Here is a 27,671-nt window from a genome sequence, read left to right as displayed (position 1 = left end):
CTCGACCGACTGCTTCTGTTCTTATTGCGCTGTAAGGCAAACAATGGTGACAATTGCAGGATGCTGGAAATATGTTAATATGTGCCTCTGAACATGGTGGATTTTTCGGATGCTGCATTGTTGGGACGTGTCGTCTACATAAAGGGTGGTCCATACTTACACAATGGAGACTAAACAAAATAAGACAGACCTCAGGGACCTCTTGTCTGGAGATGGAAGTTTTATTTTTCCAGCTCTAAATCAGAGTCATGAGTAGGTGTGTCTGCTGCCACAGAGCTTCCTCGTAAACAGACCAAGGAACCTTTCCCTTCGCCTGTTACATAAACCCCAGACTTGTGCACAAACATCTCGGCCTGTATATGTCCCTATTAGGCATACGCAAAGCCCATCAGCCTGTCCCCCCTGAAGACAAGGACACCTCAAGCAGACGGCTTTGTGGCTGAACCAGACAACAGGGAGCATGAGAAGCAATCAAGGCGATCTCACGGCTTAAAACACTCAATGATAAAAATCTGAATTCTTGAGCTTCTCCATCGTTAATTTGAAGTAGTTATTGAAGGCCTTGTTATTTCAGACTCTAAAATAACAGCCAGCAGGGATGTTCTTTAATGGACGCCAAGCTACTCATACAGCTCCTGAAGTAATGATGAAGAGCCACAGTCTAATGTGACCATCAAATTCCATATGCAAACACAGTGGGGAATCCAAGGTGGGGGTCCTGTACCCTTAAATAATCACTGCCAAAACAATAAAACCAGATCTTCAGCATGTACCGTGCAATGATATCACATTTCACTACTTCTCTCCTTTCGGTGATTTGGGCTTGTGCCTCTCATTTGGCTCAATGTGGACTAGGACCCCACTGGAATGTGTTAAAAGTAATAGGGTTACTCCCGAGGCTTTAATGGGAAAATCCTAGCACCTCGGTGTTAACGAGGCTCTTTATTCAGCAGAGCATTTATCACGGGATCAAGGACTTAGCCTCATTTGGGCTTCCTCTCTGTAGTGCATGGTCTAATGTCATTAGACGCTATGCTGCAAAAACATTGAGTTTGATTCGTGTCTTAGCCACTGTCTTTCATTCTAGTTTCTGTCTGGTTTTCGAAAAAGCTTCAATCATGACTTGACAACACACAGTGGAGCTACAGTTATCTTAAAGATTAGAAATGGGGTTTGTGGCTACAAAATCAACTGATTGAAATTGAGTTTGAGGTAAAACTGTCTAGAAGCTGGCTACTATTTGGGTGCGTAATAGAGTAATAGTTTCACCCTCTGCCGATACAGAGGGAATGTTTAACGGCAAACAGTAGATGCCTATGGTTATATTAGGTATCTCTCCCAGGTGTGAATGCCTTTAACTGATACCTAATAAGAGGCATGTGTGCTCAGCAAACTTCTTCTGGATAAATAAAGGTCAAATGTCAGCCAAAAGTTTCCAAAGATAAAGTTGACAGGAGGAAAACATTGGCGCATACAGGGCCGCTTTTGAGACATGAGGTCTATTACATAACTGCTTATTTGAGATGGCTATGATCATCATCCATCAATTCCTCCCCGCATCTAAAAAGAGGGCTTTTTAAGGTTGAGATCTGAGATCTGCACAATGTCAAGTCATGTCATGTCCATTAAGGCTCTGCAGTCAGTGATTTCGCTGGAGGGGGGAACCTCCTCTACAACCATTGAGTAATCCGTTCAATATTATGTGCTTACTGTTGTGTGCAGTTCTAAGAAAGACCTTGAAATTGAATTGGGCCAAGTCCCCTGAGGATATGCCACAAAGCCTGTTAGCAATTACACAAAGTGCGTTTGTAGTTTTGTGTGTGTGACTTTCATTTGTATAGCGGGAAGGTGATTCTAATCAAGTCTATGCCAAGAAAAAGATCCAAGAGTTGTTTAAACTAGTAATAATTCTAAAGGAAAAAACACATTGCTGAAAAATGATCAACTAAGCCAATTACAGCTTTCCCACGTTCAACTTCCCTCCTTCTCATCCTCCCCTTCGTCCCAATAATGAAATGTTTGTTTCTATGCCATAAACAGTGGCTGCATACCTGGTCTGGATCAAATAACCCTCACTCGCTGAGCATGGGGCCACTGATCAGGTGTACTCAGTTGGAATATAAATCTGTCTTTTCTTTATTGTCTGGAATCATAAAGTTGATCATTGTGGACTGAAGGCAGTAAAAGGGCTGCTGCTGCTTTACTCGGGACCAATTGCAGCATCACAATGATTCCATTCAGCTGACCAACAAATCGCTTTTCTGGAATGTTTACCAATTGCAGAGTCTAACTTGTAATTTAGTTCGGCTAAAGCAAATTCGAATTGTGCTTCTTTTGCAGTTGAAAGACGAGCTGTTAGATTTAAGCAGAACTGTGATGGGTTCAAATGACGGTCAGTAAGATTTTTAGCTTGTGAAATGATGTTCAGATATATTTTTAAAAACCTGTGCTTTTAAAATCAGCCTTTGTAAATCTGTGAAAAACTGCATGGGAAATTTAATTAAATTATGTAAAAATGTACATCAACTAAGGGCACAACTGCTCCAACTATATAGATGTCTTGTTGTGTCTGACAAACAAAATATTCACATTGGAGAAGTGTTTAAGATTTACAGAATATGGTATTATTGAACCATGCATAAATGTTTTCATTAGTGTATAATCACTTGCAAAGAAGAATTGTCATGTTTGCTGCACACTGGTCCTTTAAGAAAATAACTTAACTTCATGAATTGATTACCAAAATAGTTGCATATTTATATTCAGTTGATCAACTGCTAATTCATCCATGAATCTTTGCAGCTGAAAAATCGAGTCACGTCATCAAATTACACATGAGGCACACGTTTATGAGTAAAAATCCCTTCACAGAAAAATCAGGGCCAATTTAATTTGTGCTTTAAATATGTATATATTTTAAATGTACTTTTAATTTGTGCTTTTGTACTTTGACGTTGACAAAAGCAATTCAATTAATCAGAGTCTTTATGTGAACACACTGTTGGCACAATTCTGTTGCAGAAACTTTATTTAGACATCTGAAATATTTTTCTACAACTACAAATCTTTTCTACACATTTATCAACTTGAATTCAGTGTTGTTTAAAAAAGGAATTATACAACGCCTGGCTTTGAAATTCAGCCTGAACACGACGCTCTAAATCTTTCTGACCCATCCTTGAGCTTGCAGAGCTGCAGCAGATGTGCTATTGTAAAAGATAAACAGGCAAGAATGTTCTGATGCCCACAATGTAGTAGAATGTTGTGCAAAACACCATAGCTGGTTATGAGAAAAGTGATGTGGGGGCACGCTGCCCAGTTGAGGTTTCACATATTTCACAAAGCAATCATTTTCAGGAATGCTCCTTTAAGCCTTTAAACTGTTTGTGTGCAATCTCCCCTTGACTTCCAACATGTCCAACCTTGCAGGAAAGCAAGCTCAGGACAAAAGGGAGGTGAAATGAGGCACCTTCCTCAGGTTTACCTGCGGTTAGTTGAAAAGTTCTGAATAACGCTGCTGTGTTAGTCACAGAGGCCGCAGGCAAATATGAGCTGGATCTGGAACAAACAGAAGTGCCCGAACTTTTGCCAGCTGGGATGCTACACACTTGCTCAATTGCTACTGTTATTTAATTTTAACATCCTGATCTTATTTGGATGGGCTCGCTTTGAAGAATAGATTCATATGTATGCTGGTACATCCCATGCTCTCTGCAGCACATTACACCCACAAACTCTGGATTCATGACAAAGTTGTTTTACTCCACTAATCATCTTTGTTCAGTTGCCAACAGCTATAACAAAACATGGGAGCCTAGATAAACAACAATATTCACATGGCATTTATCAGTTAGTCATTTGGGTTCATTAAAATCAAATAATGGATGTGACTAATCTCTTTGATCACAACTGTGAAATAACAATTGGATTATCTGAAATGATTAATTTAAATGAGGGACAGCTTTTGTCCCAGGGAGAACCACATGATGAAAAGCTATTTGTTGATTATTTATAGACTAGGTAAGATCTGGCTGAGTGAATCCTCAAGCTAAACCACCCACTGTCCAGATGTGATAAATAAATAAAACCCCAAATGAAAATGACTCTTCCTGCCAATGCCCCAGCTTTCCCTGAAAGAACCCCTGTATTCTTGGACTCAGATTTGGTCTTGGTGTCTAAGACTTGCTTAATCAGACTTTATCATATAATTTCATGACTTGACAAGTCAACCACATGTTTGACAATAAGAACTTGAATGAAAAATGTGCTGTCACCTTAACTCCAAAGTTTGTTTGCCGCTGTTTGTTGGCAGCCAACTACATACCCATGGCATGGAATCAAAACCTCAAACAGGTTCCATGAGAGAGCACATGGGAACAAATGTAAATGTGACTAATGAAAACCACTCAAACCACTGACACATTTACTCCCATGAAAAACCGGCATTTATTTGCCTATAGTGCTGACACTAATCGACAGGTACTCGCATTCTTTTGAATAATTAACGATCCATTGATAATGCAGCCTAACTTCTGTGAGATTAAAAATTGTTTAATACTCTCATTATTCAAAACTCAAAATGGCAGCACATCCATTCATCTTTTTTGCACAAATGTGCTTCTTTGTTTAACTTGGGTTATGAGAGTGGTGGCATATTGGGTTAACTTGATTTAGCTGATATCATTTCAGTATCAGCAGTCATGACAGGTTAGTTACTAGTGCAGCTCTAGCTCTTCTTGTTCATTTCTATGGCTTTAGCACGAGTTCTTAAAAGATACAAAATACAACTCCCTGAGCCAAAGAATCCACGTCAGTAATCATCAGCTTCTTATCTGAGCATGCAAAACGGACTAGAGAATAGTATGTTATATAACACACAACCACGGTCATGTTATCTCAGTGTGATTAGCTATTTGCAGTGCTAAAACCCCCTGGCACGTTTCCTCTAGCGTAGAGGAAGGAGAAATCTGAGCAGCAGATTCGCATGACTGGCCGAACGTCACAAAATTGTCACAAAATGCGCCCTGATGTTTCCTACAGTTCCATGCTTTCTCCATGCATTATACATGCATTGCTGCTGCTGAAATGTCCAGCTCTTCACTCAATTCAGTAGTTATTCTTGAAATGCCGGGGGAGAAAGTCTGCCAATACAGTGAAATAACGATTTATGTATGTCAGTTTTTGAATGAAACAACAGCACAATTTCTTCTGCCAATACCTACATTTTTATATCATCATTGGTCAGACAGTCATTTTCTGCCAGTTCCTTTTCAGAAAAATGACACTGAAGTATCCATAACGAGCTAAACGACAAGTGAAAAAGGACGTTTTCTTGCAAGGTGCGCAGTACTGAAGGCGAGCAGGGACTGGTTTAGTCAGCCAGGCCAGGCCACACACACATGTAAACACACCCGAGCTCATACCTATCGTTGACAGGCTTTGACCCTCGTAATCTGCTAGGCCGGAAAGCCTGGTAGAAAGCAGTGGATGGGTTCCTGCATTTTAATGGGGAAGGAAACAGAGACAGGAGAAACATGAGTAAAAGGAAGGGGAAACCTGTACGCTGGTAGAGAGAAACATGAGGGACAGAGAGAGAGATGTTCTTTGAGAGGGGAAGAGAGAATGTGAATGAGTAGAGGAAGATCCTGAACTGCACTGAGAGGTCAAGAGGATACAATCCAGATTGCCCATCTCTTTTTAGACATGAAATGAATAAAAGCAAGACCAAGTGCCAAATGGGCATACCAGTATATTTTCAAGTCCTAAAATCCTCATTATATAGTGTATCTTGCTATTACTGTCCTCCACTTTCCCATGTCTTACGTAATAATATTGAAATAAACTCAAGTTATAACCTGAAGTGCTAAACCAACATCCGTTTTATTCAACAGATCTGTTGTCATTATGTGACAATAACATCTGTAGTACTCATCCACGGAGGATTATTTCTGTCAGACTCTTAAAATAAACACATAAAAATGTTTTAGACGATAAAAATCATGTGACAGATAGTCACATGGCCAATGCCCATCTTTTCCTCAACTAGAAACCCAAAAGTGTTGAAAAGTGCTTTGTTTTGGCCTTTTATTTTTAGATAGATGTGATTTTCTATAGATACACTCAAATGTATGTAGTGTGTAATCAAGGAATTTTATGTCAGGTAAACAATGTCACAAGTTACCAGCTATCATGGATAACTTGGACAGCTGTTAGCTGTTAAAATCCATGAACGTATTACTACTGTACAACTTGGCCAGAGCGATTTGTAGAAAAGAAAGTGAATTTCAAACAGGACCAGTTTTTCCTGGCACAGCGGCTGAAGGGAGATAGAATTACGAATCACATTAAATATTTATTAGCATTCAGGTAATTGCTAGCACAAGATGACACTAACAACACTAAGTTCATTGTATAACCTGGTGAAAAATCTCAGTCCTGGATGTCTGAACAGTCCAATAAGCCTGACAAAAAGTGAATTAAATGTTTGTATAGTATGTGAATGACAATATATTATTTGCTTTTGGTTACTGCCCAACTATAAAAGGGCGACACTACATTTCAACTCCTTTCAGCTCTTTCACTTCTGACTCTTCAACTGCAGCTTCAAATTAAGGACATCATGATAAGTGGGTATTGATGATAATCCTGATATTTAATAAGTGAAATATTGATAACACATTAATAATATACATATGATAATATTGTGTAAATAATACAGCACCTCTTAAATTACTTTGCGTAAAACTCAAAGTGGGAACGTCTCTACGTTGCCAACATAGTAGTAGTGGTAGTGTCCTTTTTTTTTAAAGATAGTCCATTAATACCGTTAACCCCTTTTAGACATAATGTAACATAATCGTCTAATCGAATCGTCTAACTTTCTAAATTGATTCTTTTATTATTAATATGCCTGTATTGTATGTCTTAATCTTGTGTCTTTTGTTGTGAAGCAATTTGTTATGTCTGATTTAGAAGGGCACTATAGGCTGTGCATTTTGAGGCCAGAGAAGATTTGCTTTTACTTGTGAGGTTTGTTCTAGACTAACCTGCATTTAATTAAATACAACAAAGAGCTTTATATTAAATGTACTAAGGGGCAATGTAAGAAACAAATGATCAGGGAAACAAGGTGAGGTTAGATGTAACAGCTCACTTAGTCCATGCTCCTGCTGAGTTCAAGTTCATGTCATTTACCCTTCTGTCTGCACACTAAAAGTAAAACTTTCTATGGGCTTGTCCTACAATGAGAGTAGGGGTGGTCTACAAAATCGTAAAGTAGACAGTTTCACTATATACGAGACCCCAGAGGACCGAAAAACAAAAGCAGGAGAAAGGAATTCATTTATGAAACAAGAAAAGAGGAGCTAACTATGCTACTGTATTGGTAACCTGACACGAGTGATTTACAGCCGAGTTTCCATATCTGAGCCCATGACAGATTTATCTAACCACACCCCACAAACAACAGCTCAGAGCCTTCGAGTTTCCTCATGCTCTGGTGAGGTATTTAGACACAGTAAGTTTAAAGAGCTCACAAACAACATACTTCAACAAAGCAGCAGAGGCATCAGGAGAGCTGAGAAGTAAAGATATTTGAGGGAAAGCTGTGTGAAAAGCAGCAGAATTTAAAAGTCATGTCATGTCACCTCACCTGAACTCCTTTCAACAACCTCTCTCTTTATAGCAGGAATTGTAGGACTGAGGAAGAAAAGTGTGTTTTAAGTGCTTTATGTAGTGCGCAGAAGTATTAAGTAAAGAGCCACTTTACAAGACCCACCACATGTTTGTTTGGCTTTTCTCTATGTACTGGCCTGTGCACAGTATACAGGCCAGTAGAGAATAGTAACAATTAAAAGGTCTGTTGTGTGAGATTTTCTGTATTTACAGAGTATAGCAGAAATGGAGTATGCCCAATTAAGCTTTTATTAATGTATTTGTTATGTCGTTTTTATGTTTTTGTTTTGAATCAGGCCACCCTAGTTTCTCCTTGACGCTATGAAAGAGTGTGAGGCGAGGGGGTTTCAATCTGCAATGAATCTACCTTTAAGGTTTTAGAACAAAACCATCTGGAAATAGTGGGAATTTTTAAATCTAATTTTTTTCCCCACTTAAAAAAAAACTGTCTCAAAGTCATAATGATATGAAATTTGTTGGGGTCTGTACCAAGCTAACATGTTCTTGTACATCTGGATATAGAAATTGTTGACAAAGGCATCTCTCTGCAATCTGGATATTGCACTTGATCAAATCCACAGCACTGAAATGTATCCTTGTTTTTATTTATGATTTGCTACATGTGTTTCAGGAGTTTAAATAAGATTATTAATAATTCACCTAAAATATTTTTCCAAATCTTCTCGAAATCTATCTTTTTAAAAATGTAGTTATTTTTTATTTTAGGTCAATATACAATCACGTACATAAAACACGTAAAAACATTTTTTAATAAAGAGCTGAAGAGTAAAAAGATGCTTTGGGTCACAGTCATGTGTGTAAAGCTGTATGTAGAGCCATGTTGCAGTTTTAGGTTACACGTGTAGTTAAAACACGTGTAAAATCAGGTCTGTCACAAAGAAGACAAAAACATAGCTTAAATAATCGCACACAAATCTATCAGATTCTTTATATTGATAACTAATTTATTTTTAAAAAAGCCAAACATTCACTGGTTTTGATAGTAAATCATAACACAACTCATAACATAAATCAAATCGTTGAGTTCAATCATATTAAAATAATCTTTAGACAGCACTGCTTACATTCTGAAAATTTACAACATTAACTTAATTAGACCAAGCTGAGCTGTTGAAACTAGCACTGTAGCTGGAAGCAAATATTTAAACAACTATAGTCAAATTAGCAGAATGTTGTTTCGTAGGTATGCCAACTGACAAATATATGGCTCATCTGACCTACAGCTGCAAGGGATGCTAGAAAATGCTATGAAAACTCGTTGCGCCCCTCAGGAATTCATTTAAATACTGACACTTGCATTTTGACAGATGTGCACATGACTGCACTTCACTCGAAAGGTGAGCTTCTGTGGATCAGAGGAAGAAATTGGAAGAAGCCCTGCAGCGCCTCCACCTCAGGCCACTGCTTGTACACTGTTCGCATGACTCCTGAAAACACGTGAGTGTTTAAGGTCATTTCGGTTCCCATCCATCAACGTACAACAGTTTCCCTGGGTCTGTTTACTTGGACTTGACATGTAGAATCCTGTAGCTAAACGCTTTAAAATTTACTCGAGAGTTGAAATTGTGTCAGGTTGTTGATTAAATTTGCACAGGTCACAAAAACAATGCAGGATAATAAACAGGTAGATAAGAAACATTATGATACTTCTACCTTCCTGCCTGTTTGGCATTTTAAACTTGTATGGTTATTATTCCTTCCACATTTACTTCTACTGCTTTAGTGTAAAAAAAAAAAAAAAAAAGTAGGACAAAAGATAATAAAACACTTGTTTTAATTCATTTAAGGTCATTGTAAGTGATACTGTAACACATTCTGGACAGATGTCTTTGGGGTTACGTGCATTCTGAGTTGCTACAGCAGAGCATAAACACTGCGTAGTGAAGGTGTTTGTTTATGACTTTAGTCACCCACGCAGATCATAAATGCAGGCATTGCACAGTGAGATATTTTGAATAAAAACAATCAAACAATGCCACAATAAGTGGCAAATGGAGTTACCACCCTAAGTAAAGATGCCAAAATATGGGTCTCACGTTTGGGAGAGTTGCTGGAAGCAAAGTTACACAATATTGTCCGATCTGTGAGATCGTTTCTCTGCTCCTATGATGCGTGATTGACAAGGAATTAAGCAGCCAAAACCTTTGTCAATAGAGAAGCTAGTCAGCGGCTCACAAAGAGCCTATAAAAACCCAAACATGCAGAACGTAAGAAGTCGTACCAAAAGGTTTAGTATATTACATAACTGAATTAACGACAATGTGTAGGGAACATAAAATGGTCATTCAAGAACGATCTAATCTAGTTATTGCATGTGATATAACGACAATGACATTACATAATAGTTTGATAAGGTTCTAACTCAATGCCATGGAGCAGGAACTTATAAAAACAAGTACGCCCATAAAAATCCCTGCGCTCTGACAGGTTAATCATGGCACGACATACACAAGATGAAGACTAGAGTCTCAAGTGGGATTTCGCCTGTAAACCCCATTCAATCCTTAAGCTGTCTCAGAAAAGGCTGCTGCATGGACCTGAATGAACACATGCTCCCTCGGGTCACTTGAGGAAAACTGTTGCTTTTAATGGAATGCAGAAAAATTCAATTTTCTTCCTTTAAAATAACTTAAAAACAAGGGGGCTTTCTTCGGCCCATAGACTCAGAAATATACAGACAGGCAACACTGCATGAAACACCAAACACTGGGTTTTTAACTGTGGGCAGTTTTCCTGGAGTTGTTTTTCCTGAAACTGACTCTTTGATGTTGCTGAATGCACACAGTGTGGGGGCAGACTTTTAAACCCGTGCACACATGTGACCATACATCTTTATCTTTAAATCGTGCATACAAAACTCCCTCCCTGCTTATGTCACACAAGTTAAATTTGCAGAGAGTTTTTGGCTGAAGCCTCATAAAGGGGGAGGCTGAATAAACTGGACAGAGGGGTGAGATTTGACCCATGAGTTGGAAGAGCTCTTCTCATAACGCAGTGATTAGGAGATGCCGTGGGAGAGAGAGGAAAAGGCTCGATGGCAAACAGGGACGTGACCCTCTGCATGGGGCCAAGCCTGCAGTCATACCCGAGTCAGGCGAAGTCCCAGCTGTGCAGCTAACCACGACTGACAACCCTACCCCGCCCACTCTCCTGTGGGAGGCTACAGCACGTAGGACACAGAAGAGGGATTTGTTGGGGTATTTATGATTCAACTTTAAGTAAACGTGGTAAATAAGACTCCACTCAGGCTTAAAGGGATGTTAAAGGCAGGCTTGAACGCCTCAGCAAACACTAGCAACCATTTAAAGTCAGTGAAAGATGAGTGAAAATATGTCACACTGATATGAGCATTCTCATAAGAAGAGGGTGTTAATTTCTGCTCTGGTTACACATAATTGTTACCATGAGTATCGGCGACTCAGTATAATTCAGGATCTGGGGTGGCTCATTCAGCTGGATGGCAGCTGATAGCGTCTGCCTGGAGCTACTAAGCCACCCTATCTGCTCAATTTCACTTACCACAGCTCAAGTTCATTGACTCAGCCGGTTAAATAAAGTGTAGAATTGGTTCCTGAAGCGTGACACCAGCCAAGTGAACTCTGCCATACTGGCCTTCAGGTCTGTTTCTGTCTCAGCTTGTCAGCTGCTGTGTAACAACACTGGTCTGTCACTCTCCAGAGACTTTGCCAGGGGTGGAGCAGACAGGAGCACACCAAGCATGACTTTCTTGGCAGCGTTTGGCAAAGCAGCGTGTCTCCATTTATAATTTTTTGTCCAAAAAAAATATCTAACATTAAGACATAACTATACAGTTGGGCAGTTATGCGTTATTATATGGGCCCAGAAGGAGCCATACTTCTAGACATGGAAGTGTTATTGCAACTGTTCAATACCATACTCTGGCTTTGATCCAGGGTCTTCCCAACTGTTGTATTGCTGGTTGCCTGGGCATTCATATCTCTGTGCTGAAAAAACACTTGCAGATTCCTGTGACAAATCACAACCAACTCCTTTTGCATACCGTACACTGGGTGTGTCTTGTAGGCATTACATTGACTGCCCTAAGGTAAACTTTCGTTGACCTAAAGTTTTCTCTAGTACAGTAAGTGTACAGTGCCACGGTTGCTTTTACAGTACTTTGTATTAAAGAAAAGGATAATGGAGAGAGAGCGGGGGCTTTAATGCTCAATGTAGGACAGCAAAATCATGTTTATCATAAGGCAGGGTCCGACATAACCCATGGCCCGGGGCCAGTAAAAGTACATGCAGGGAAAGTTGACTGGCACTGAACCCGAACGGGCCAGTGACTGGCCAATCAGAGTCATGGATAAATCGAAATTTGAGATTTGGATTTTTGCCGGGAATTTCACCGGTAAAAAGCATTAAAGTTGTTTGCAAAACACTGTTTAGACAAAGTATAAATAATAAAGAAAATGTCCACTAAAGAGAACTACAGGGCAGAAAAAAGCAGGAGGCTTTTTATTCCCTCATGGACTCAACAGTATACATGGCTAAAACCTAGCGACAGAGGTGAAATGTTCTGTTGTGTTTGTCGGCAATTTCCAGCGAAGGCTGACCGGGCGGGGGCGTTTTTTTTTTGTTTTGTTTTTTAAAAAGGTACCGAAAATTTCAGCAAGCATGCCATCGATGCTCATGATAAACTAATCAACGCTGCCTACCACACAATTAAATCGGAGCAGCAGCCATTCATGTCTTTCGAAAAGACCGTCGCTCAAACACTGTCGACGTCGGGTCCCAATATTGCTCCGATGTGACGTCGAAGGTGAGTTAAAGTTCAAATTCACAAATTTATAGTGTGTAAATTTGCTCATACAGTTTCATAGTGCTTATACTGTTTAGATCCAAAACAATCATACCTGCTTACAATTTCGGCTGTGGCTTCAGCCTTCGTCGAAGCTGTCAAAGCGTCTTGGTGTAACGTGTCTCCCACATACCTGGGACACCATTTTCCACCGGTGGCGTGAGGACGGGCATGGCTGGGCTGGGGAACTTTATTTTGAAAGGTTTCCCGGCCCTGTCAGCTGTTTTAAGACACGTCACAACAAGACGCTTTAACAGCTCCGACGAAGGCTGAAGCTACAGCCGAAACTATAAGCAGGTATGATTACATCCTATCCTTACTTACTTGTCTGATCACAAGAAACTAAAACTATAATTCCTTGTGAATACGTTGTCCTAACTACTACTTTTTTATTTTTCAGGTTTGGAAATGTCTGGAGGGTCCCGACCTTGAGCACTTTAACTCCATGTCTGCGGTGGACATTAGGGAAAAAATGTTATGTTGAGCCCTGTAAGGTATATTACTCCTTTTTAGATTTAATCCTTGAAACCACTGGAAACCCAAATCCATTAAAGCCTTCCAACAGTGTCATTTAGGGTCTTATGTGCATAATAAGAAGCATCTCAAAAGTATTAGGAACTAGTATTAATCCAGATTTGAAATAATTACATTTAAGGTTTTGTAAACTTCCTGATATCAGGTTTGAATTGGCGTGGTCATTCTTCGGAATGTATTACACAATTAATTCTTAGAATCACTAAATCTGTGGTACAAAAATCTGTCAGGTGTGCCACATAAGAAAACTTCTCTGCTGTTACTCAATCTACCACAAAGCCAAGCACATGCCAAAAGAAACCAAATAATTTATGATCCTTAAGAAACAGAAAAACACAACCAAGATAACCTTAAGCGCTTTGTTAACTCATCGTAAAACACGATTATTCAAATGAAATGAAACTCATTCAAACATCTTGGTTAGTCTTTCCACTGATCCAACAATCACCAGCTCTGGTTTGGTCAGTATAATTCCTCAATTCATGGAGTCAATTGTGAAAATATTCTGGTAAAATTACTGTTTTTGTTAAAGGAGGAGAGAGTGTTAGTAACAGTTTCAGTTGCCTGTTGGAAGGTAAAGTGCTGAAAATATTCTAAATATGGTGTACACTTGAACGGATATTGATTGTTTTAGGTGGCCAAAATTGTTTTGCTGCTGCACGTTACATTACTTAGCTTCTGTGCTTACACAGAAATCATCTAAACAGCAAAATGAGCAGTTTATAAAGTGGGTTTTGTAATAGTTATGAATGCTTATTTTCACTCATTTTGTGGATGCTTAATGAGACGCACAACTTTAATATCATACGTGGATTTTTACTATTTCAAGCCACAGCTTTAATAATGACTGAAAACTAAATATTATTTTACTGTGCGTGTTATTTAGACATTCTTTGTACATTTCTCAACACTTCTCTGAAAAGGTAAGTATTATGTTGAACAAATACAAAAATGTTTGTCATGTTAACCCTTAAAGGGACTCTTCAGGGTTTTTTTTTAAGTGAGGCTGTACTTATGCATAGTCAGTGTGTTACTTATAGTAGACAGTGGTCAGCGCACTCCCAGTTTAAAGAAGCAGACAGGAATAGACCAATTCTACGCTTGTAGAATGTAGCCTTAAGAGAAATGGCTGTCTGACGGCAAGTTGAAGCGAAGAGAATATGCTCACTATAGCGCACACTTTTTTTAGCTGCGCCTTTTTTACATGAATAAAACATGTTTTTATGCTGACCGTACCACAGTAGTGCTTTGCTCTACTTCCATACCAGGGCTTTTGTCTATCCAAACTGGGAGCGTGCGGACCACTGTCTGCTGGAGGCAACACACTGACTATGCATGAGTACCTCGTACAACCCCACTTTATAACACCCAAACTATCCCTATAAGTGGATTTACATATTTCTTTGTCATGGAAATTACAGTTAAATCTTTAGAGGTAGGAAGATAGTGGGAAAAGTAAAAGATCCTGCATGTAAGGTTAATTATAAATGCAAAAGTATCAAAAGTATTTATTAGTCATTATGATGATGACTAAGTGTGGTAAATTACTGATGCATTCATGTACCTCAGCTATACTTAAGCTATACTGTGGAGTTTTGGGTCACTGGTGGTGCATGTGTGTGTTTATGAGCAGGTCCCCTGTATTGGTTGTACGTCTTCTATCAGCACACACGCAGTAGATCTAATCAAATATCACATTTTCCAGAAGTTCTATGTTTTATTGTCTTTGGTTCCCTCTCACACCGATGAAATGAACATTCCAGGGACAGTCACACTGTCGGACATATTTGTTGCAATCCTAGATAAAATGCCAATGCTCTGCCCTTCCTGGTTTCAGCTGCTGCGTCTGCTGAGGTGCATTCATGGACAGCACAGGAAGTGGTAGCAGAATATTTTCCATTGTTTGATATGGAGTTTTTTTGGCTGACCTCATTCTCAGCCAGAGCTGAGGGTGGCAAAGTAGCAGAGCTGTACCAGTGGTGGAAGTGAATTTACTGAAGTATTGAACCTTACTTGAGTATTTCCATGTTAAGTTACTTTATACTTTGACTCTACTACATTTAAGAAGCTAATATTTTAATATTTACTTTTATTTTACATTCAATTGATAACAGTAGTCATCAGTTAACATGCAGATTCAGATTACTGGTAAAAAATATATATACACACACATCACTATATTATTATAAATAAAAGACAGTAAAATTACAGCAGTTTAGTCAATCATAAAATCAGTCCCACGTTTGCTAGCTGCAACATTATAACTATTTATAACTAATTGTGATATAATATACATTGTTTTAAACCATTCTGCATAAGAGCACATAAAGTACTTTTAGTACTTTACTTTGATGATAATACTGTGCGCTGACCGCTGTCACACACTGACTGGAAGGACTTGCAGCTGTATTTTTAATACTTTTAGTTACTAAGTAAATGATCTGAGTATTTCTTCCACCACTGAGTACACAGAAGAGGAATGAGAAGAAACAGAGTACTAAATGTAGAACAGACACTTGCAAGGTCATCTGGTGAGAGACCATAAATATTAATAAATGTGATTTTATTTTATAAAAGATATCTCTGTTGAGTTTTAAGTGTACTACTTCAGTTCACATGTGTTGTTACTTTTCACCTGTGTTCCTGTTTCGCCGTTGTAAGACTGATAAGAATGTGAGAGAAATGTTTTAACATGTTAAACTTAGAGGCTGACTCAGATGAAGAGGCACGACAGTGTGAAAGTTCAGGACGAACCAGTCATCATACCTCACCATAGTGCTAACCAGGAGGTCAACGTGGCCAGTGACGACTGCTCCTGATAAGGCTAAAAGAGGCCTGACAATGTCAAAGAGGATGAAAGGCCTCTGATTATCAATGAGTTCTTATACATTTTAGCATTTTTTACATAGTAAATCAATAAAGACTGAATCACAACAGCATGATGCAACGCGTTCAACAAAGAGTTACGAAAAGAATAATCATTTTCTAAGTGGTAGTAGCTATACACACAGACCTACTTAAATATGATCACATAATTACAGGAAGTTATTTGTTGGAAGCTCTGAGATAAACGATATTATCTGGATGGCCTCACTGGATGGGAAATAAAGGGGACGAGTTGGGGCACTTATGACAAATCTTAACCTGATTCAGTGATAAGCCAAGGTACCATCTGTTCAACACCGGTCTTTTGGATTGAGTGAATAAACAGTTATCAGTCTACCCAGCCACAATGACTCACGTCCGTTTCCTTGCAGGAGTCTGCTCATTGTAAGACATTATAGGAGGTGGTAGTGGGAGGGGGGGCAGAGAGTGGTTCACCGCTGGCGAGAGGAGACACTCAAAGTCAACTCGAGAAAAAAAAAGAGGAAGGCGACGGCGGAAGCGTTTGACAGAATACCAAAGCGGACATCAAAGCAAAGCAGGAAACCTCGGTTCTTACAAAACCTGCGCCTTTCTTAGCAAAAAGCCTGCATGGATGTTAGATTCAGAATAGCGCAGAATAGGTGTGACCTTAGATGGCCTTTAGAGAAGGTTGTGCTTGTTTTCACTTGCTTATTGAGAACTATAACTTTTCATGTCAAAATGTGGCATCCATGAACTTAAATCCTATTTCATATTCTCTATGCCAAAACAGGTAGGGCCAAGTCTTCTTCAGTTAAGCACTTCATCCTTGGAGTGCTTTTTCTCACTGTGTGTGGACTTACTACAGACAAAGCCTGAAGATTGAAGAATGTAAAAAGCAATGATTGGTTTATAAAAAAAAAATTAAAAAGACACTGCAGAAAAAAAAAAGTCCCTGACCTTGGAGACACCAAACATGAGCACCCTCTAAATCATTTTAACTTGGACCCTCTCTAAACAGCCAATCCTACACTGTCACTGTCACACACGCTCACATAGAGGACAGGAGAACAGATGAACAGTCACAGGCACCAAGTGAGCCAGATCAGTTGACGACACCCATTGAAAACCAGCGAGAGCACAGGGAGAGGATGGATGACTCAAATGCAGCTGCCTGCAATGCTTTCCACACATCCTCATTACTCACTATTCAGTCATCTCGGGCTCCAGGGGGCCTTAGGCACTGAAACCCTGTTGTTCAGCTCTTGCTTCCCACTCTGGGAGATGGCTGCGACACAGAGCTTAACATTTTCTACAGCAAGTGGTTAACTTATTTACAGCTGAGAACATTAATATCCCCCAAAATTCCAGTCAAATCCACACCTCTAAGACCAAGCTCTGATATGTGGTCAACTATATTGATTTATTGGTGCTTATCATTAGCATTAGCATGACAATGGATCAGAAGGACAACAGGAAACGAAACTCTAAGATGTGGCCAGTTCTGCCCAGTGGTTTTCCAAAAACTGCATTGGGATGTTTGCAAAGAAATAGTCACAGAAATAGACTTTGAACTCTTCTCTCTCTCACTTCCTCAACATCGTATCTAAATATCTGACTTTACTGTAAACCAAAAGAGTCAGAACACGAAATTAGCACTAGCCACATGCTGATCTGCAGACCGACAAATGGTCTTAGCCAAACAACACAAGAGTAATCTTTTAAGTGGCTAGTAAAATTTGAATATTGCCTAGTCATTGCTGTCATGCCATGGCTGGTGGACAAAAAAGTTAATTTTGTACCCTGAAACTCTGAAGCTGTAAAGAAATATCTTACTGCCAGAAAGTTCAAACCAGTTAAGGTCTTTTAACAGATCACCCTCCAATGCAGGGAAGGTAATTAGCATCAGCCAAATGCTGGTAAAACATGACAGTGGTAGATACAATAAAGATTGTTGAACATGGATTATATGTCAGAGGCTGGTAGCTGTTGACATTTTAAAAAGTTCATTTCTCATCCTGCTCCATAGTGTGCTGCATGCTGTACAGTTTTAGGTCAACAGCAACAGCAGTATCCATATGTCACAAGAATAGAGCCAGAGTGAGCTTGTTAGAGGAAGAGCTACATGCTGCAGGTGCTTGTGTGGGAGGACTTCATCAAGATAAGTAGTTAACACATTTTTAACATGACGTTGTGAAATGGAAACAACTTGCATGGAGGGCTACATCTGACGTTTATTTTCATTATCAATAAATTATTATTTTCTAGCCATTGTATTCTATTATCAAATTAGTGATGTGGAAGAGCTCAGTCAGGACAGAACCAAAGCGACTAATGTCTTCACTTTCCAGCAGGTCACTGTACTCTCTCGAAACTCTTTCCCTTCTTTTTTTACTCACTCCAAGTCTGCTAACAAACTACAAACCATCAGCCACTTTCTTTCCATTTGGTGCTACTGGTCAGCACATGTCATTGATTGTTACCATGGAAATGTAGTCATTAGTTCTGGCATGGCTTGGCTAACTTTGGAGGCTTAAAGTGTTCTCCTCTTTTCACTTATCAGCCACTTCTTCTACTAAAGTCTTGTCATATGTCAAGCTTACAAAAACACTTGGAAAATTAACCAAATTGTTAACATCCCTACCCAAAGTTTTGACACATACACTGGAACATTACACAATCGATCTGGATCCCCTTATCCGTGTTGAAAAGTACAGCCTGGTAACAAGGACCTGTCAACAGGGTTCTTCCATGGTCAAAGGGCTAGAAATGAGTCAGTGCATACTTAACATGCTGTGACCGGTCTAAAAGAAGGGGTCTAACCTGCTCTGCACTGAGACCATTTTGGAAAAGACAACAAACAGCAACAGTTTGCACACACTGTCCTCATTCCTGGAACAACCTGCAACACACTCTGCGTCTAATTCAATGCCCTTGCTTCCAGCACAAACTGAGTTAGTTATGGTAGGCCGCCAGGAGCATGGTTGTTTACTTGCTTTGGCAGGTCCACTCTAATTGGAAGTGATCCCCTGACAACATCTTGTTGAGATAACAGGGTGGGTCCAGCGATGTTAACTTATTCGACACTTTGCCTCACACTGCTGGCCTCTTCAGATCTTTGAAAATGTATGTTTTTAAAAAAAGGGAAAGTAAAACAGGACATTAGTTTTCCTCTGCCTCTGTGCAAGAAAGAAGCATTGTACTCGCCTGCACCATGACAGCAGTTCCAGGAGACATTATTAAAAGCCAACTGTGGTCAGTTATTAGGCTTGTAAAAACATGCTGGTGATTGCTCAACACCAAAACTTTCACCCCAGTTTAAAAGCAAAGAAAAGAGAACTTTGTGTAGGAACTGAGGTTTCTCTCTTGCTTTAAATAAAACTAGAAAAGACAATGATGTGAATGATGGGATGAGAAAAAAAACTGCATCAGCAGTTTAGTAGCAGAGAGAGAGAGAGCGAGAGTTAACAGGTCGGTTAGGGATAGACAAAAAACAAGAGGCAGGGAGACAGAACAGCCACATTACAGGGAGACAGACACGAGGCAGAGCCAGTGGGCCAGCCCAAAAACAGAGCTGGTGCAGACCCGTCTGCTCAGGCCACAGCCCGGGACGCCCCCACAATCACAGCCATTCAGGGCTCCTGGAATGTGTCCCCTGGAAGTTCAGACAGGTCAGCTATCTGTGGAAAATAAGCTGCTCCCTTGTTTCCAGGCACTGTGGCAACCAAACTACAACCCCAGACACACACATACACACACAAACACGCGCCCCATCCTAAACCGGACTCTCCATCCCACGCTGTCTTCAGCTCCTCCCCCTTTGTGTTCAACTGTCAAAGTGCCAAGAGGTAAAATGGAGGGAGGCGCTACAGTACGAGCATTGAACGCACGCACATTCAGACTAACAATCAGTGGAGGCTGGCTCTTCTACAATTAAATAAAGATACATTTTGTCCCCTGTTCTATGTTTGTAATCCTTAGATTGATTTCTGTCCAAAACAATGAATAAAATATCAGTCAATAACATGCACTTTTGACCAGTCGCTGACACAGGCTTGCAAACCATGTGTCTTTCACAGCTTTTAAAAAGGCAAAAAAAAACGCCGCTCATTTCAATGGCCAGTGTCTCTTCACTGGTTCATAAAAATAAATGAAAATGATGGTGTGTGACGGACTGTTTGAGAGCACCAGAGAAAAAATAAATTAAGATGACATGGAGAAAGATAGAAATTAACTATTAAGGGATTCAACAAAATACTCCAACTCTCTAAAATGTTTAATGTACTGCTCATTTGCTTCAGATTTAGGGATAGACAATGATGAAAATAGAAATAAATAAATATATATTATTATTATTAATTAAGTTTTAGATACAGTGCAGTGCATCACTGCCTCCTGCTCTACTCAGAAATTACATGTTGTAGTACTTGGAGCGAAACACAGATTCTTCTTTATACCTTACGGCCATTCACTACTGCTTGATTGACAAGTAAAACAATGTTGTTCTGACACACTGAGCTGACAGTCATTAAGTGCTAACCATCTAGATACCTGCTAAGATCCTAATAAGCTTCAAATCAATCCAGTGTTAATGTATCTTAGCAGGCGGCTGCTTGAAAGACTGACGGCAACAAAGGTTGCCGACAAAATTACTCTCCACCAGTGTGAACCATTGTTTTCCCAACTGCACTCGCCACAGCTGGAGATGGACGACTCACAATTTCCACCAAGTTGAACTCGCACGCACTTTGCAGCTGACCTTTCATAAAGCTTCCAATCAGATTACAACTTTATGTGACATTCAATGTGTGTGAGGAGAAATTATTCTTGTGTGTATTTGAGTTTCCACAATTGCACGGTGACGTCATATGTCGGCTCTAGCATACAAGTCGAGGAGGTTTGTAAATTAGGCAGGTCTGGTTTACTTTCCTTTTGTTGGCACAAGTTTATTGGATTACTTACTGATATGAGCGGCAGCCTTTTAATCCGCCGGGAATAAGTTTACAAAACCATGCTTATGACTGGATGGTAGTATGTTCGAATCTTCATACTGACTGAGAAAAATAACTGTCACCTCAACTCTTGTATTTCATACAGCAGCCAACAGCAGACTGGCTGAACTTGGTCATTTTCAAGTCTGGTAGTCAAAAGTAAAGTTATTGAATCGATTGTATCGATTAACTGGTAGACAATCTCTGCCTTGCTCTCTTCCTCCTCCCGTGAGGTCTACTGACAAACACTAAGAGAGACAGACATGATATCCAGAATTTTGTTAAAGACACAGTCTCAGTTTTACAAGCAGTTACACCATCATTCTGTGGGAAACACTACAACTAGTCCCACTATGTGTTGAGTTGACCTTTCCTGTACCAGCACTGTGTGCAGGGTGTTAATTTAACGAAAAAGAAAAAAACTTTGTATTTTGTGTGCCAAGGACTTTGTTTACTTTTTGCTGTGATATTGAAAGAGATATTCAGTGTTGTTCTTTTACATGAGTATTGTACTAAAGTAAAGATCTGTAGCTCTTCTGAGGTAACTTCTATTTTTAGCACTAGAAAAAATGAGTTTTTCAGGAAGACTGACATGCCGAATGTGCCTCAGGAAAAACAGCAGCCAACAGTGTCAAGAGTGTTAGTGAGTGTAAGGGTGGGTGAAGAGTGTGCAGGCCTCTGGCACATGCTTCAGATAGCAGAGGAAGGGTCAAATGAAAGCAAGACAGTGTAGTAAAAGGTGAGTCTTGCCACCATACAAATTCATCCAGGAAAAGGTAAATAATATACCCCCAGTGCACCAGTGGTGCTCTGTGTGATTTCAAAAGAGCAAAATGACTCACCATTTAAAAAGAAGGTTGCATTACAGATCTACCCTGTGACCCATAATACATCATTATTCTTTCCAGTAAGAACATGTGAAAGGAAAATGAATATGTTGTGCAGAATTCAATTCTCAATCACATTAATCTATTTGATCTGGTCAGGTATTGGGCTCCTTCTCTGGATGTCATGATTGAGCATTAAATTGTGTACCAGACTTAACGTCACACCGCATTTCTTGTCACTGTACAATTAAGCTGCCACTGTTCTTTTGCTTGGGAAAACATCAATTATGGATTAGTAATTAACATTCCTTATGAGACAGTACAAGTGGGAGGGAGGGTGGTCTGTCCTGAAAGAAGTAATTGAGTTAAAGGTCAAGTACCCCTACTGAAGGAAACTGATTTTTCCCAGGGGGCAGCTTCATCGCTTTATCTAGCAGCGCTGCAGCGTGCTGAGCAGAGATGCTAACCATTCCAAGCTGAGGGGAAATCATTCTAATCTTACGACTCCACCCACACAATGCTTTGTTCCACATTTGTGATGTACTCTAATTCAAAACAGAAACAATGAAACTTGGAGCAGCAGATTCCTTGACGAGGCTGATCTTGTGCAGAGAACAATGCACCTCTGATGAGGATCAGGAGAAAGTTTGAAAACGCGTGTCCCGTTATGATGGGGCGTGTGCCTTGAAATATGTTTTTTTGTTTGTTTGTTTTTTTGGGGGGAGGGGGGTACTCACTAAAATTTACAAGAACGTTGTGAGTTAACGAGGCATTTTAATTACAACTGATGATAGTTAAAATTATGCCTGTGACTGCCAACTTGCCTTTGGGCCCCAAAACTCAACTTAAAAACTGCACACAGATTTGAGGTTAACCAAAATTCAGTGTGTATACATATCTGCATATATGCAGCAGGCACAATCCATCCAGTGTTCAAAGTTTTGTTAAAACTCAACAAAGTCTACTACCTATGTACAAGTTTCTGATTTCCCTAGTTCACTGTCCAACATGTTTGGTTTCATAGTTCCTAAGCAGCTAAGGCGTTGCATAAAGTTTGGTACAAAGTGATCAATGAACAAAACCATCAGGAACATTTTTAGCAATGGTCAATATTTCCCATGGAACATTTTTAAAGCTTTGATGGTCGACCAAGTTTGGTGTCAACTCGACATCCACAAGTAGCTCAGTGTAAAAGTCATTAAATGGTTATTACATCACAGCTAACGCCAATCAAGACAAATATTGGAGGTGCACCAAATTCCACTAACACAACTGGAAAATTCAGTTTTTGACCTCCACTAGTGACTGCATTAAGTAAGCTGCAAACTTTTTCTATTCTTTTTTTTTTTACTTGACAAGTGACAAGGGTTTATATGCAGTTTCAAACCTCTGCAATTATGGTCTTATGAAAAATGAGGAAGTGTAAGGAGAACATGAGGAAGGTGCTTAAGCCCCTAACAGGTTAGGAACAAGTCAACACTTTGTTAAGCTGCTGTGTCAACACGGACAGGGACTCGAGTCTGAGAGCAACAGCCGACAGGCAGACATTGTACTGCTGATTCAGTCTGGCCATGTCATCACTGCCACAGACAGAGTGGCTTACGTGTCTGTATTACTGCCACAGGTGTGTGTGTGTGTGTGTGTGTGTGTGTGTGTGTGATGTAGATGTCTGTCTGTCTGTTTGTCTGTCTGTCCTCTCCACCTTCCTGACACATCCTGTCCTGTCCTGCTGCCAGCATCACCATAGCTACTCAGACAGCCACTGATGTCACTCCTCTCTCTCACTCTCACAGACACACACACACACACACACACACACACACAAACAGGAATGACTAGGAAATGGGCACTGGCTGTTCCTTTGTTGAAATCAGGGACGACACACAATATCTCTGCCCTCTGCACATTATCAGCACATATATGATGCTGCTGGGATAAAGTCTCTCAGTAAACAATGATTAGCTTCTGGAAAATCTCGACTATGAGCAATAAAAATCAGGCCTCAATGTCCTAAAGCACACACACACTTCCTTCTCTGGCTGTACCATTCATAATAAGCACTGAAGAACAAAACAGAGCACACTGATAAACACTGAGGCCTACATAAATACAGGACAGACTTTACACGTGTGTGCGTGTGTGTGTGTGTGTGTGCGCGCACATCGCCTCTCCAACTCTGTGCTGCTAACTTGGAATGGCAAAAAGAAGTGACAGCACTTCAGCTCAAGATGTGAAGAGGACCATGCCATAGACCCTAAAAATAGCTATAGTGTGTACATTTCAGCAAGTAGGTAAGTGAAGAGTCAGTGTTTGCCTTACGGGGCAACAATGCTAACTGTCTCTTCTAAGCAAAGAGAAGAATAAAAACAGACTGTCCATGTTTGGACAGCTACAAAACACAGCTACTGCGTGTGTTGCAACTTATCCAAATGTTTGTTAACGCCCCTTAAACCCCAACAGCCTGTATGGTTGAATGGAGCCTTGAGGGAGGGGGGTGTGGGTGTCTAGAGAGGCAACACTAGGCAGTGTTTTGTGGGTTGACTATTAATGACAAAGACAGAGTCTGCCAGATTTCATTGGCGCGCTACGCCTCCAATCCCTCGTTCCTCCCAATCGGCAACGTTACACTTATAAACAGATCGAAGTAAATTGTGTTTTGTTTTATTGTTCTTTCAGCACAGCCAAAGACTTATATTTATAGTGTGCTTAACTTTGGCACTGGTGAAGGGAAAGGCGTTCTCCACAGTGTGACCACACCGCTGTAGAATGCAGTAAGAATGTATAATATGAGGGCAAACTTCCACATACATACGTACTACCTCCAACCATCCATCAGCGCTGCTCTCTGTAAATACCTTAGCTTTATTTCCCCCTTCATACACTCAGGCAGCTTGTATCTGTGCTGTAATATTATGTTGCCCATAGATTGCCAACATGCCCCAATCAAAAAAGCAGTAAACAGTATTTATGGAAGTGAACATCACATAGGCCTTTTGTGCGTTATAACCCCTTACCTGTCATCATCCACATTCATGGTAATATGGATGCCAAACAGGCTGTTGACAGCAGGAGTGGGCAGGTTGAGGCCTTCACCAATGAAAGGCTTTACACCATCTTTCCCTGGCACCACACCGGCACTGGGCTGAGGTAGGGCGTCAGACTTCTGCCTACTATCTTCTGCCTGGATGTTGAAGCCGGAGGGAAGGCCTGTTGTGGCTCCTCCGTGGGCTCCCTGGAGCGGGACAAGTGCTCCAATCGGAGGGGTGTTGGTGGTACTGGGCACTGTGGCAGGCGCATTCTGGACACCACTGTGTGAGGCGGTGGTGGTGACGGAAGGTGCAAGGGCAATGCCTATTCCTCCTGAAGGCTGTGTCTGGCTGACATGCTGCTGTTGGCCACTTCCTGAAAGGACGGTGGCCATGGCTGGTGCATTGCCCACTTGTAGCAGGGGACCCTGGGCTGAGCCTGCCTCTCCACCCAGCCCCTGGGCTCCTGGACCAGCACTGATGATTAGAGGTGAAGGTATCTGGCTGGTTGGAGGCCCCACGGGGAGGGCAGACATGGGAAGGTTCTGAGTGCTTGAGCCAAAGTGCTGTTGACGATAGTCCGGCTGGCCAGCTGAGAGGCCAGTGGGATGAGGAGAATAGGCAAACTGCTGGGCCTGCGTGGCAGGAGGCATAATGGGAGACTTCTGCTGCATGGCACCTTGGTGCACACCATTGAGGCTGTTAGAGAGGAAGGTTTGGGGAGCAACAGGCTGCATATTGACTTGAGCCGGTTGTGGTTGCTGTGATGCTATAGTTGTATACCCTGTGGGCTGGAAGGCACTTGCCCCGCTCCCTATCTGAGGAGCCACGCTGTAGCCTTGATGCAAAGGCTCTGAAGGGTGGGGGTGGGCGGGGTGCCCGGCGGCGGCGGCGGAGTAACCACTGTCTGTGGTGTTCTCCAAAGCCTGTGCAGAAAAAGCACTGCTAGTGACCACAGAGTTAATGGTGGCCCCTAGACCACTGTCCCTGTCTATACTGTGATCAAGGACTACGGTCGGCTTTATGCTATCCACAGTTCGATTAACGTTTGAATCCGAATCTCTCTCATAGAACTCAGTGCATGTCCACCTGCCCCGCCTGAAGGGCTCTCCGGTACCATGGTCAAGTTTAATGACCCTGAAACGGGAACTACAGCTGGTGCTCACAGGAGGAGTGGGAGCCACACTGGTGGAGACAGTGGCAGCAGGGACTGAACTGGTGACTGTCGACGGATGGGTGGCTGAGTTTGAAACAAAGGGTTGAGCTGTAGCTGGCACGGGCACACTTCCTCCTAAATTATGTGGGGTGACACGACCAGTGCCAAAACTTTTATAAGAGAGACCCCCGTTGACAGGACCCGTGGTAGGCGGCTGTCCCTCCTGAGACTCCCCGATGTTGTTTAAGGTCTCCTCGGATGAGCTCCTCTCACACACACCCATGTCTGCCCGAGAAACGTCAAATATTTCCGACGACACGTCCTCCGTCCGAGACTCGTCCGGGTCGTCCAGGCTCTCGGTGTCGTCGGTGATGCTGCTGGCCGCCACCTGAGCCTGAGTTACACTCGTGATCTGGAAACAACTTTTCTTCTTCGCTGGCATTTTCGACATGTTGACTATCTGCGTCAAGTCTGTCTTCTCCCAGATGAAAACGAAGCGCTGAGACTAAATGTCTTGCGAAGTAATTTCACAGTCGAGGGATATGACACAGACACGTACCGTCACAGGACATTCCCATACCGCTCCTCTTCCCCTCTCTTGTCTGAGTAAAGTGTCACAACCGCGGGGGCCAGGTCCTGCGAAAGTCCCGAAACGCTGCGCGGTGTCCGGCTGTTTCTCTGACACCCGGACGGCCTTCCTTTTGTCCCGGCAGCGGAGTTGCAAACAGGCCCTTGTCAAAGTTCTTGTTCAGCAGCTGCCACCGGTACTTTAGTCTGAGGCGGGCCCGGTCTCGTAGCCCACTCTTCTTCTTCTTCTTCTTCTCAGCTATCTATGTGTTTCTAGCTGAGTTAGCTGATGGTAGCTAGTTTTCCCCTACCTCGGCACCAGCATGTGCGACATCATGATGTAAACAAATCCACTGGCTTTTCAAAAGAAAAAGAAAAAAGAGGATATAATCCAGTGGCGGACAGAGGGGGAAAAAAACGGTCTGAAAGTCGGTGAAGTTTTGCCTCTCGCCGTGCGGACAGCTCACTTTTGGCAGCTGCTGCTAGCAGGCTAGCTGACAGATAACGAGTTCACCACAGCGGCGGCTAACAGGCTAACAGGCTAACAGGCTAACAGGCGGCTAGCTGCTGCCCGCCGCTCGACAAGATGGCAAGAGCGAAGTGCATCCTGGGTACGGAGGTCAGACTAGTTTTCAGTAAAACAAAAAACTAATACTCATAAAAATAATAAATAAATAAAAAATACACACCGACAGACTTTCACCTGAGCCGCAGTTTGTGAAGGCGTGCAACAATTTCATAAGAGCGAAATTCATTTTTACAGCGCTTAAAAATGATTTTTGTTCATGTCGTCACGTCCGGTTAACGTCCCACCCACCCCTGTAAGAGCCAGGTCGACAGATGTTAGTTTTTTTTTTTTTTAGGAGACGTCTGGTTTATAATTTGGTGATTAAACTGTCCCTATAAATCACAAATACATGTTGTTACTACCAGACAAAAATATTCTTTTTGCAAAATGCAAAAACTACTCCTTAAGTAAAAGTACTGCTAAAATAAAGGTGCATGTATAGGTAAAGTAGATCAGATTAGTTGTTGTATCAAAAATATGGTTTTATTTTTCAGCCCTTTTTTTTTTTGCAATGGTCTTTTTATTAATGATAAAATACATATAAGACAATCAATGCACAGGAAGAAAGTTTTTTTTATTTTTTCGTACAACATCCATAACACAACACAATCCCTTACATACTTAAACATCTACTATCATCT

General features: G+C 41.1%; 1 protein-coding gene across 2 annotated transcripts in view; it reads right to left on the bottom strand.

Annotated features, from left to right (window-relative positions):
• tsc22d2 (TSC22 domain family 2) overlaps positions 1–27,093 on the bottom strand; it is a 35,751-nt gene extending 8,658 nt beyond the window's left edge. Inside the window, exon 1 of one of the 2 annotated variants that reach the window (XM_027290029.1) lies at positions 24,728–27,093. In XM_027290029.1, the coding sequence (XP_027145830.1) occupies positions 24,728–26,346 (1,619 nt within the window). In that variant the 5' untranslated portion in view covers positions 26,347–27,093. The remainder of the gene's footprint in view (positions 1–24,727) is intronic. The other variant, XM_010736643.3, reaches the window with a different exon arrangement.
• Positions 27,094–27,671: the final 578 nt, after the last annotated feature.

The sequence above is a fragment of the Larimichthys crocea genome, chromosome XVII, assembly GCF_000972845.2.
Source record: "Larimichthys crocea isolate SSNF chromosome XVII, L_crocea_2.0, whole genome shotgun sequence".
In the NCBI taxonomy this organism is placed as follows: Eukaryota; Metazoa; Chordata; class Actinopteri; family Sciaenidae; genus Larimichthys; species Larimichthys crocea.
Note: the sequence above shows the minus strand (reverse complement) of the source record. Positions and strands in the feature narration are given on the sequence as shown.